General features: G+C 29.7%; 3 protein-coding genes across 3 annotated transcripts; 1 reads left to right on the forward strand and 2 right to left on the reverse strand.

Annotated features, from left to right (window-relative positions):
* Positions 1-1,483: 1,483 nt before the first annotated feature.
* Positions 1,484-3,428, reverse strand: LOC106720778 (thioredoxin domain-containing protein 17). Its single transcript, XM_014515563.2, has 3 exons — positions 3,182-3,428; positions 2,588-2,669; positions 1,484-1,637 (listed from the first exon to the last, which is right to left on the reverse strand). Exons 1-3 carry the CDS (start codon positions 3,324-3,326, stop codon positions 1,484-1,486), a joined length of 381 nt encoding a protein of 126 aa, XP_014371049.1. The 5' UTR covers positions 3,327-3,428.
* A 1,055-nt stretch (positions 3,429-4,483) lies between these two features.
* On the reverse strand, positions 4,484-6,854 carry LOC106720611. The gene is made up of 5 exons (XM_045686854.1): positions 6,676-6,854; positions 6,474-6,581; positions 5,960-6,120; positions 5,786-5,855; positions 4,484-5,439 (listed from the first exon to the last, which is right to left on the reverse strand). The coding sequence occupies exons 1-5, from the start codon at positions 6,737-6,739 to the stop codon at positions 4,484-4,486; spliced, it is 1,359 nt and encodes a 452-aa protein (XP_045542810.1). The 5' UTR covers positions 6,740-6,854.
* A 505-nt stretch (positions 6,855-7,359) lies between these two features.
* LOC106720682 (peroxisomal membrane protein 2) lies at positions 7,360-9,755 on the forward strand. Its single transcript, XM_014515427.2, has 4 exons — positions 7,360-7,688; positions 8,048-8,140; positions 8,242-8,527; positions 9,525-9,755. Exons 1-4 carry the CDS (start codon positions 7,600-7,602, stop codon positions 9,621-9,623), a joined length of 567 nt encoding a protein of 188 aa, XP_014370913.2. The 5' UTR covers positions 7,360-7,599; the 3' UTR covers positions 9,624-9,755.
* Positions 9,756-13,167: the final 3,412 nt, after the last annotated feature.

A 13,167-nucleotide genomic window follows, 5' to 3' on the forward strand; every position in this document is an offset into this window, starting at 1 on the left:
TAAATAAAATACCCGTATTTTTTATGGGAATGAAGTAGTACTAAAACCTCATTACAAATCACTAGAGGGAGGATGGAGGGTCACAAAATGTTACAAAAAAAATATCAGGTGATTATAATGGACGACTCCTTATGCACTTTTATTCTTTAAGATACTCAAGTGAAGTTTACTTTTTTTAGTGTAGATACTAATTTTTTTTAATTACATTGTTTTTAATGTGCTAAGATGAATTATAACATTTCCTAGTTAAGGAAGTTAATTTTTTTTTCTAATTTAGTAATTTTTACGTATGTACAAAGTAAAAAGGTAGTTTTCGCGTATAGTTTAATTTTTAAATTTACTTTCATTATAACGTGGTGTTAAAATTTTGTTAATACAATTTAAACTCTTAAAAACACACACAATTTTATAATGAAATTGCTGTATTATATATTTTGCTCAATGAGATACGAGATATTTTTTAAGTGAATTAGTTATTATAAATAATGTAGAGCGTAGTCTGTGATAAATTTCTTATAACATCGACAAGCGAGAAACTCGGGTAATAGAGAAATGTTACAGTAAATGTTTTTTTTTTTGACTGAGTAGTCACTGTTTGCCTTAAAGAGGCATTTACAGTTTCACCGGGCTTGAGATGGCCGGGCGCAGATGGCGCTTTGCCTAAACCTCGTTTAAGAGTAACTAGACTCGAGGGCTCCCTCAGGAGCCTCGTCTCGGGCTGTTACTTCGTTATTATTACCGGATAGGGAGTAAATGTTATCCATTTCTTCTTGTATCAAAGTTTCACACGTGAATTTAGTTTCGTGATGTAATTGTTTTCTTTTTCAACTTCCCAATGCTCTCTAAAAGAGTAGAAACTGTAGTATATATAGTGTGAATAATTATTTTTAAGTTTAATATAAAAATTTACTATGGTTTTTGTATTTGCTTTTTAAATAAAATGAATTGAAAAAATTAATTTACATTTACTAAATAATTCATTAATTTTCAGATTTCTTCAAATACATAATTGACGAGTATGTATGAGTTGATGTATGGATGTAAATGTGAAACAATAGAGCCAAAATTAAAACACATAACCTGTCTGTCACAAGTTTTGTATAAATAATCAATTTTTGAAGTTTCTTATTCCTCCCAATTCAAAAAACTATTATTGACGAAGATAAAGTAATAAAACAAATTATACATTTTGATTTTTAAAAAGTATTTACTTAAGTATACATATACATTTATATAGACAAAATATATTGACCTACTGCATATAGAGCTGGAATATAAACATTAGTTAGAAATATATTATACAACAAAACAGGTAATTGTCACACTCCGTAAATACATAAAACCAGCCTTAATCTAATACCGATATATTTTCAACAGTTAATTATTTCACAAAAATGCACTAAAATGAATTGGTTTTATAAAATTTCCTCAAGTATGCATAAATGGAGTTCTTAAATTAGATTTTTCATATATGAAGTATACTTCAGTCATCTTCCTCAAACAGCATTTGCAAAAGATCTCTCTTTGTACACTGACTTCCTTCAAGTCGCTGCACTCCTTTCCATTTAATTATTGTTGGAATTACCAAGAGCTTTGTACGACTGTCTGTCCTGAATGGACAGGCTTTGTCTTTCCAGCTGAAAATAATAAATATACATTTAGTAAAAAGTCATAATAGATGTATAAAAGTTTTTATGTAATACATGACTATTATATGAAATTACTAGCTTTTGACCATGATTACATCCACACAGAATTTTAAAAAAAAACTTGATAAATAGCCTATGTGTTCTTCCAGACTATTTTCTACATCTGTGCCAAATTTAATTGTGATCCATTGAACCGTTCTGAAGATACTTTCTAAAAAAACATCCATCTAACTATCTTAACTCTCACATTTATGGTACTAGTTAGATAGTAAGATAAATCTGTATAATATATAATCTGTAATCTTTTTTCAATATCAAATTACAAATTAACATGTGCAATGCCACCCACTCATTATTAAGAGTTCATTATTATTCATAAATTATAAAGTGGCATGGAATATGTTAAAAATAAAATAATAAATCACTATACATAGGATTTAGTATAAAAATAACATAGATAACAAACTAGGCCATGTATTGCCTAGACATTTGATTCTTTGATAATAGTTCACAATCAACATTCCTTCCATTGTTAACACAATGAACAATATTAATGAAATATTTTATGTCTTTGAGATCTAATACCTTTCAAAACTATGTTATTGGTAAACTATAGTTTTTATAAAGGTCAATGAAAGGTTGGATAATATATCTGTAAAAAATACCCTCTATAACTATAGTGTAGTTCTATTGCCATAACTGTAAATTAAAATTTAACTTAGTCATAATCCACATCTATATATATAAAAGAAAGTCGTGTTAGTTACACTATTTATAACTCAAGAACGGCTGAATCGATTTGACTGAAAATTGGTGGGCAGGTAGCTTAGAGCCAGGAAACGGACATAGGATAATTTTTACCCCGTTTTCTATTTTTTATTCCGTGCGGACGACGTCGCGGGTAAAAGCTAGTATGAGATAATTGGGCAAATACTTACTAATCCCTGTCACCAACATCAACATAAGCAAAGATGACATTCCTTTTTAATTCATCTAAAAATGCTTTGACAACCGGTTCAGCTGAAAAACATAGACTAATGATTAAAAACAGAATATATGATAAGTATCATAAAAGCTATCATAATAAAAAACTATGTCAAGACTTTATGCATGTTTGATACCCATTTGACAATAAATACACCAGCTCCTTCCATTTTCTTTTTTACTTCCCGAAAAAAGGAAATAAACATTGGGACCATCTTGAGGCAGTTTACTGACGAAACTAGAAAATTCTTCATGATTTTTCAAAAATTCTTCTTTCACTTTAGGTTTAGACATCATTTCAAGCAATGTCAAAAAAATTATAAGAAGAATTTTGTGACATTTTATGAAATTATGTCTAATATAACTTGTGTTGACAACAATAATTTAAAAAGAGTCTTAATGCTCGTAATGACCAAGGAGATTTAAAAAACAAAGAATTGAACCTTAAAACATTGTTGATGAAACACGAACTGTCAAGATTCTTAACAAGTCTTTTAATAACATTAAAAATTGTCTAAGATATGTTAATAAAATTACCAGAAAATTACCTTCAACGCAGTCCGGACACCAGCTTCTACCTTCGGCGTTTTTCGATCCGCTAAAGTACATCAAAACAGGCGGACCTTTTGGATCAATAGAAGCGGTGTAGTTGGAAAATTCTTCAAAATCTTTGAGGTTAACAAAAGTAACCATTTTAACCAATTATCGCGCACAGTACCTCAACACAACTTTTATCAATGCTACGATATTTTATTACCACGTTAATTAAAAAAACCACCGATAAATAATTTGACATATAAGTTGAAGTTGACATAACAATATTGTAATCATGACATTTGAATTTTAATGCCACAGAATAAATCATAATATTAGTATTCCATAATTCATTGGGCATAAAATAATTTTAACGTAAACATTTTCACGTTAGACTAATTTTAATTGAAATTAGTAACTAATTGTGTGTCAGGTAGTGGCACACCAAGCAAAGAAGCAAAGAATACACAGTAAGGAATTCTATATATAATAGGAACAAACATAATAGTAAATAACATAAATAAGTGTATATAACACAGACGACACGAAAAATTATTTAAAGTTATGTGACTCTTTGTCTAAATATTTTTCTCTAATAGGCATTCAAACTCATGTCATACCATAAAAAGTTAGCACTGAAGAGATTCCATCTCTTTGACAGTAACCAAACCACTAATAGAAAGCTAAGAAAAACTAACAACAAAATATCGCTGCTAAGTAAACGTCGCCACAACGCCGTTATAAGGATATCTAATTTTGGCACAATCCAAACTATTTCTTCCCATTTTAGACCAAAAAAAAATCAACAATGAAATACGCAAAGTCGATAAAACTATTTATTCAAAAGTAAAACAAAAACTATGCTAGTGTTAAAAATAAATTATGAATAATGTACAAAAAATTCTTCTATTATATATATATATTTTTTAATCAAATTAATTTAGCTATTTATATTTACCATAACGTTTATGGCATATGTAATTAAACTGAACATTTTCAAAATAAAGATACTTAACTCAATTTTTTCTCAAGACATATACTTTTATATTAATTAAAATTTAGTCTTCTTTCTTATAAATTTATTTATTGAATTTGTACTTCACTATTGCATTTCAGTAAAGCGCTTCTTATTTTTTACAATTATAAACACAATTAAAATTCATATTTTACAGATAAACCAGTACTTTAAAGTGTTAATTTCAATATAGATTTGGTTAGAATTAATCTAGTTTTAATTTAATAATACATCTTCTTGTTTCTGATAAATCCAAAAAAACTAATTTTGTTCTGTTCTTATGTTTCTGTATGTTTTATTCCTACGAACAATTATACAATTTGTCTAACTGCATTTGTAGATTTTGTGACGTAACAGCGGGTGTGTTTTGTGCTTCTACATTATTGGATTTAATAGGTGTATTTAAAAAAATCATTTGCTCTTTCATTTTCATATAAATAGAGAGAGCTTTGTTGTCGGTCTCTTTGTTCGGTGATTGGGTACCGTTGGATATATTAGGCATAGATTTGTGGAATACCTTTTTTCTTAAACACAAATTCTTTCTAGGTATCTTATATGTTGGTGATTTCGAAGGAGATTTGATAACTGAACAAGGTATTGCCGCAGCAATGTTCTTAGTAACCAATTCTGAATTATCTAATTTATTTTCATTGTTCTCACATTTTGTATTTATGTTAATCATTTTCTCTGTGACGATTTCGTCAATATATTTTTGTTGTTCTTTCACAATTTTTGTATATTGATCCATCATTTTGAGTTTAACTTCATTTTGTTCTTTTAGTGTCAATAAATGATTAATTTGCATACTATTTAAGTGACTTTGGTTTACAATATCAAAACATATTATTGAACTATACAATGGTACTTTTTCTGTATTATTATTGTTGAATATAAAATCTTCATGTGTGCTACATTCCTTTGGAGGTGTAGATAATATTGGGGATACTTCTTCTATGTCCTCTAATGTAGGACCTGATGCTTTAAAAGGCTTAGCCTCAGTTTTACTTATTAAATCTTGTATCTTCTTTTCAGTTTGTAAAAAACTTGTGTCACAACTAGATGTCGAGGATATATTGGATAATGGTGCATCAGGAATAGCTTCTAAAGGTTTCCGGAAATTACTTTCTATTCTCTTAACTTTTTTTACATCATTTTCTTTATTAAAAAGAGTCTTTCTGTTCTTATATACTGAATTGCTTTTGTTTGTTGGTGTCTCTGGTATTCTATAGACACCACTGATGCGGACACCATTTTTATCTGAAACATTTGTGCAATTTCAAAGTAAATGTACAAAATTTTATGAGTTTGTTACATATGAGAATTTAAATTTTTGGCTTAAAAAATTATCAAATCTATGTGCTAGGCTACTGAATAAATATAAGTATTTAATCTAATATATAAAATTCTCGTGTCACAATGTTCGTTCCCGTACTCCTCCGAAACGGCTTGACCGATTCTCATGAAATTTTGTGAGCATATTCAGTAGGTCTGAGAATCAGCCAACATCTATTTTTCATACCCCTATTAAGTTTTTTTTTAACTGCGCGCGGACGGAGTCGTGGGCGACAGCTAGTATTATATATTTAATATAACAACTACATACCTGGTACAATGCTCTTTTTCCCATTGCAAATTGGTTTAGGAACTCTTGGTGTTACAGGATTTCCAAAAGTCTGAAAATATTACAATAAATAACATTAAACTCAAACTTATTACCTTAAATACCTTTGGGGCTTTATTAATTTTCAAAACTTAAAATCATCAACAGATTTCTCACCATTGGTTTCGGTTGTAATTTTGGGGTTTTTCTGACAGAGCTCTCTTTGCTTGTGGCAGGTTTCGGCTCAGTTTTTGGTACTTTAACAGAATAGTTCCATCTACTCTTCCTATTTTGGTTGACTGCTGGAGTACATTTTACTGTTGTCTCATCTTTTAATTCTGGAAAATTGAATACCAAGCTGTTGAAAACAAAATACATTTTTTTTCCCTAATTAGGACTGTTATGAAAAATGTTTCCAGAAATATTGCAAATTGAATTAAATTTAAAATAAATTTGCATTTTGTTCTTTGTGCCAACCATTAAGCTTTGATTCAGATTAAGGAATATATTATTATAGTACACATCAATTGTTAAAGAAATGTATTGCATAAAATATCATACGGGACACCTTTGAAACTTCCCAAGCTTTGAAACTTCTTAAAAAGTGGATAGCAATTGTTCAGACTACAATATGAGTAGCTGTCTTTATTATTTTTATTTATTGGAATAGAGAGAAAGTTAATACATTTACCCATTAAAACACTTCTCATTTCAGTAAATGAAAGCGGTTTGAGATCTACTCTCCTAGGGGTCGGTTGTGCTGCCATTAGGGTTCTCATACAATCCTTTGATATTATGCCTTAAAAAAATTAAAAAATTTAAGAAACATTGTATCTATTACTCATGTTTTGGACACTGATGATGTTATTGTTATTTATATTATGTATACGAACCTTTGAGCTCTGGTAACAATTCTCGAATTGGCTTAGCTTTGTTTGATATTTGAATGTTATCCATGGTATATATTTTTCACTTTATAATATCCATGTAACTTTGATAACGTTTTGATTATCATTTAACAAACCTGTTTTAAAATACCTAGTAGTCAAAATCTGAAGCAATTTTTATTTGTGAGCTAGATATTTAATCGACTCAATAACATGTCTCCCGACCACGAAGTAAATTGATGGTCAATATAGCTCAAAAATCTCCAGTTATTTATAAAGAACAACGAGCATTAATAAAACTGCAGAAAAAACCAAATCCAAAATGCTAAACAAAACTTTTTACAGAGATCATCAAACAATCAAAAAATTCAAATTATCAAATTCAGTTAACTGTCAATTGTGTCAAACAGAAGGAATTTTGATCCTTTCCACGCCTGAAAATTTATAGGTTTTGTGAGAGTGATTTAATGCAAATAGTTTGTGTGAAAAAAAAAACTACAAAAATTCTTACTGAAAAATAGCAATACAATTTGTAACTGAAATTATTTTGTTCTGTTCCGTGAAAGTCCTGCCTTTTTATTATGGATTGTTTAAACGTCAATCAATTTATCTTGTAATCAATATCAAAACATGACAACACCACAGTCCACAGCCACAGGACAACGAAATAATTCTTAATCTGAGGAAACCAATCACAAAATCCTGTTAAAGTTTGTTTTGCTTTTGTCAGTTTTGCTCGCACAGTAGTTGATAAGTTATGACAATTAATGATAACGCACTTATCATTGTAAACTTTGATCTATTGATACCTTTGATAGAAGACCAAGGCCTCCTTCCGTCACCGAATTGTATTGTAGTCAATAATTTTTAAACCTAAAAGTGTTCATAACTTATTATTTTGAACATTGGTAGTAAGAAAAACTACACAAAATGTCTCTATCGAAGCCAATAATGAATCTGGTAGCATCCTATTTACAAAACTTATACCTACACCCTATTAAAACGAAATCAATAACAAGGTAGGTTGTTTAAACTTTTTATTGAGATAATAAAGTATGAGTTTTGATTTCAAGTAATGAATTCACTTTTGATTGTTCAAAGTCCATGACTTGTCAGAAAACTTATTATCATATGAGAATAATATACCTACCGTACATTCATATATTCATATTCTGAATAATATTTTAACAAAATGTTCATTATTTCATTTGTTTGGTAGTCATTAAAACAAAGACTTAACTGCTAGATTCATTTCCATTTTAGTATTATATTGTAAACACATTCCACTGAAAAGTTGCACTCAACTTAAATTTCTCCACTTAATAATTAACTTCACCAGGCAGTCAAAGCTCTAAATGTGATTTCTGTTACTTCACAGTTGTGTCTTGGGATCAGCTGGTAGCATTGCTTCACAGCTTGTGGCTGGACAATCATTGAGATTAGATCCTGTATTAGCTTTTGGATTGTATGGGTAAGTTTGATAAGTTTTATTGGGAAACATACATGTTCTACAATAAATTAAACAAGATATAAAAGTAATGTTTGTTTCTTAAAATTTTCATATTATTCCAGGTTATTATTTGGAGGTACCATACCACATTATTTCTATGAAATTTTAGAAAGATTATTCCCTGAAGATGTTGTAGCTTTTCCATTGGCTAAAAAGTTAATATTTGAAAGAGCAATCTTTGCACCAATTATGCAGGCATTCTCTTTATACACATTATCAAGGTTTGAGGGAAAGAATCATAAGGCCGCAGTGAAACAGCTGTTTTCTCTGTATTATTCAGTGCTTGAAGCTAATTGGAAATGGCTTACTCTGTTCCAAATCATAAACCTAGCATTTATTCCACCAATGGTAAGTTATAAACCATATATTATATAATACTATCTTTTACCCGCGACTGCGTCCGCGCGGAATAAAAAATAGAAAACGGGGTAAAAATTATCCTATGTCCGTTTCCTGGTTCTAAGCTACCTGCCCACCAATTTTCAGTCAAATCCATTTAGCCGTTCTTGAGTTATAAATAATGTAACTAACACGACTTTCTTTTATATATATAGATGAACCATATTATATATGTGTTAAAAACCTATCATCATTATGTCATCTTTGAAAATAACAATATGTTGGGTCACAATAAGGTGTAACCCACAGTTAGACTGCTAAAGTTTGAATTCTCATACATAGATAAATATTTCCTTAGTCAATCTCATCCATTACTAGCACAACAGGTTTTGTTAAGTTATTTAAGTTTCCTTAATGTAATTAATTAAGAGTATTGTAAACTAACAAATAAATTTTCCTCATATTGTTATTAACTTGTAATTTAAAAATACATTGCATAATACAATCAGTTGCAATGCAGAATAAACTCTTAATCAGGCATACACAAAAAACTATGCCATTATGGAAATGTCGCAAATTAACATAATTTAACTGTCTTTTTTCTATTATTTTGCATAATATAACAACCTTAATAACCTCTCTTCATATAATGGTTAGCTGTAAGAGAACTCTTTTAGAGTTAAGCTCTCCAGTACAACACTGCATTTATGTAATGTCGCAAAAATTATATGTGTACTAGCGTTCGCCCGCGACTCCGTCCGCGAGCAGTCAAAAAAAAAATGAAAAATAGATGTTGGCCGATTCTCAGACCTACTGAATATGCTCACCAAAATTTCATGAGAATCGGTCAAGCCGTTTCAGAGGAGTATGGGAACGAAAACTATGACACAAGAATTTTAAATATTAGATGTACAAAGTTTAAATAAATAAATAAAAATATATAGTGATCTAAGAGGTAATATTTGATTTACTGCTAGTATATTATACATGTGTTTTTTATTTTCAGCTGAGAGTACTGTTTATGAATCTCGTTGGATTCGGTTGGGCAATGTTCATTGCAACTAAACGTCGCGAACAAAGTCAAAAGAAGGATGCTGTAAATTAAGACTTTGATTTGAAGACATCCAGCTCATTGAATATATATTAACAAAATATAGTAACATGGAATATGTGAAGGTTGTTGGGATGGAAGGTGGGGGTAATTTTTTACATGTTTAAAGGGAAAGTAATAGCTTGTTATAATCAGAGCTGGGCATTAACTCGTTAATCCGTTAATCGTTAATTAACGAAGTTAACATTTTCCTTAACGGATTAACTTTTAAGTTAAATTCAAAAAGTGTTAACGCTCTTGTTAACTTCCGTTAAATTCTACTTCCGTTAATTTAGTCCGTTAATTGTTACAATAGACACTTATTGACGTGTTGTCATTTTATGTAATTATACATTCGTAAGTTCGGCTAAGTTCGGCGACCGTCGGCGAGTCGAATGGTGAACGAGAACGAGAGAGAACGAGAACGAGCGAGTGTGATGCATGTTATACAATACACCGAGCGGCCGGGATAGACGTGATCAAAAGAGTACCACAGAATCCTTGTTAGAAAATAGTGACGATTTAAACAAACTTACCTCTAATAATTTTAATTCAAATATTGCGAAGTTTAGGCGCTAGACACCTTCAAAGTTTAATAATTATTTCACATTTACACAAATATCTCTAAAAGTCTTTATTACATTTTATTCACATTAAAACTGGTTTTCATTTATTTAACATCACTTTTTTTAGAACAAGACTTTGTTATAAAATCAACATAAGGTTCGAAAACACTTTACTCTTAATGCAATAATTGTTATACGTGAGACGCAAAATCTATTAAAAAAGATAAACTCTGCGTTGAATTGCAATCAAAATAATCGAGAGTGAATTACTCTTCAACGTCGTACCTAAAATACAACTAAACTTTGTTGCAGACAAAATGTTTATTTTAATTTTGGAGTTTAAAGACAACAAAAAATATTTAAAAAAAATAGTTTATGGTTCATTTGAAAAAGCGTACAAATAGGATTTTTTTGTCATTGCGTAGATAGGAAACAAACAATGAAAAATAAATTTAAAAATTCGAAAGACGAAATGTGCACGCAATAAACGTTCCTCAAAAACAAAAGGGATTTAGGTGTTTATTACCGTCGTTTGTTTTTTTGGGGCTTCTTCATAGTCAACGAAAAATAATTTTACATTTAAAAAATATGAACAAAGATTCAAATGGACAGCCGCACAGAGAATGCGATAACGAACCCGATGGATTTATGGCCCCAACCCTTCTAATGGTCGGGGATGCACGTGCGCTGCGCAAAGACAATAGCGAAGATAATTTGTTTGTTTACAAAAAAAAGTATACGACAAAACGAGAAAGAATAAGGAAAAAAAAATAAAATAATTATGTTAGTGAAATAATGTTAAACTGTGTTATACTAAATTTAATATATGAAATGTCGCCACAATGGACCTTTTCAAAAAGACATCGATTTTTTTACGTATATCGAAAGTTTATTTTAAAGTTAATCGAATGTCGTTGAAAATAATTCAAAACATATTCTTACTAATTAACTATAACGATTTTATAGGTGATAAGAAAGAGAGAAGACATCACCCGCGATCGGTTGTTTTCGTTATGTCGTGTAACTTATGCTCTATACACTGAGAGTAATTTAACTTGATTTAACATATAACAATAGATCGGACGCTAGATCATTAGATGATAGAAGTTATCGAAGGCATCTCAGTTGTATAGTTTGATGTGTTGAGATGTATCACTGGATTGGTTATATAGTTTATTTTATCAATGTTATAATAAGTTTCCTCTGATGTTAGAAGTTTTATTAATAAATAAAAAGTACGTAAAAAATGATAAGTCTGTTCGTGGGTCCTTAGCTAAAATAAAAAAATATATTACCAAATTATGCATAAAATTAAATTTTCAGTTGTTGGAATATGAGCAAATGAATATCCGGGAGTAAATAGTAACAGATAAATGTAAATACTGCACAAAAGTTTTGATTGTTTTTTTTTAATATTATCACATGTCTTAACTGTTTAATAGAAAATTTGTGTTGTCTAAATTTAGTTAGCTATCTAATTCCGTGACGTCGGATTGTCGATAAAAAAAATTGACTGAAAAAGTCAATTGTCCATCATTGTCAGTGTAGTATATAAGTGTGTGTAACTAGTGCATGCTATGTCATTATTATGGTACAGGCATTAGTACATCGCTCCTATTGTCTAAATTATATTTTAGTATATTATACTAGCTGTCGCCCGCGACTCCGTCCGCGCGCAGTTAATAAAAACTTAATAGGGTTATGAAAAATAGATGTTGGCCGATTCTCAGACCTACTGAATATGCTCACAAAATTTCCTGAGAATCGGTCAAGCCGTTTCGGAGGAGTACGGGAACGAAAACTGTGACACGAGAATTTTATATATTAGATAACTAAACTATAGATAGGATTAGCGATCGCCCGAGATTTCATAAGCGCAGTAAAAAAATAGCCTAAGTTCTATTGAAAGTCTCGACAAAATCGGTCCATACGATTCGGAGATTATTCATATGGCCATTTCCCGCTTGCGCCTTATACTCGTAATATAAACAAAAATTAACTTTAACTGTTAACTTTAACTTGCGTTAAATTTTCGTAAATTAAACGCTTTAACGATTAACGAAGTTAAATTTTTATTTAACGAATTAACGATTAACGAAGTTAACTTTTTGATTAACTGTGCCCACCTATGGTTATAATTGTATCCTTGTTGTGTTATTTAATGTTAAGATTTATATGCCATTGTTTTGTTTGAAAAACAAAACATTTCAATATGATTGGAAATGCTGTGAAGCAAAAAATCACTGAAGATCAATTTTAATATGTCTGAAATGTCTATTTTTTTGTGTATATAAACTAAAAAAACTTAATCTGCAGTTAAAAAAAGTAATATAGAGGATGAAAACTGTTCATGAATAGTCTAAAGCTATGCTAGATTATTTGTTACGATTGCAATAGCAACAGTTTATTTTCAGAATATTTAATGATATAAAATTGTTAATCATTTATTTCTTATTTAACATTCCGTGATTTTTTTGATATAGCATTCATTATAACTAATTAGTGGTTCTATTTTATATACCTAATAAAATTATATTATGTTTTATTTAATAAAATTATTTGTCATAACTTTTGTATTAAAATATTTTCTATCCATTCGATAACAAAATCAGAGAAAGTTTATAAGTGTCTCTTTAAAAATGACCATTTGACACTTGAGCTTTTGTTTGCTTGTTGGGGGGAAAAAAGAAAAGATCGGAATAAGCGTTCTACAAGTGATTAAGGATTTGTGCTTGACACAACAGGTAAGAGAGGAAAAATCAATAGGGAAGTTATATCAATGAAATTACTAAATTATATCATGTTATTTTATTTTGATAAGAGCAATGGTATGGTGTACGTGTGGGATTTATCTACTTATTAGACTATACGTTCTAAATTATTAACAATTACTACGGTAAAACGGAACGTAAAATTACATTTGGTGTTTTCTACATTGACGGTAATTACAAATTCTTTAAGCAGATTGTGAGTCTGTACTTCTTCACATCCAA

The sequence above is a fragment of the Papilio machaon genome, chromosome 4 (assembly GCF_912999745.1).
Source record: "Papilio machaon chromosome 4, ilPapMach1.1, whole genome shotgun sequence".
In the NCBI taxonomy this organism is placed as follows: Eukaryota; Metazoa; Arthropoda; class Insecta; order Lepidoptera; family Papilionidae; genus Papilio; species Papilio machaon.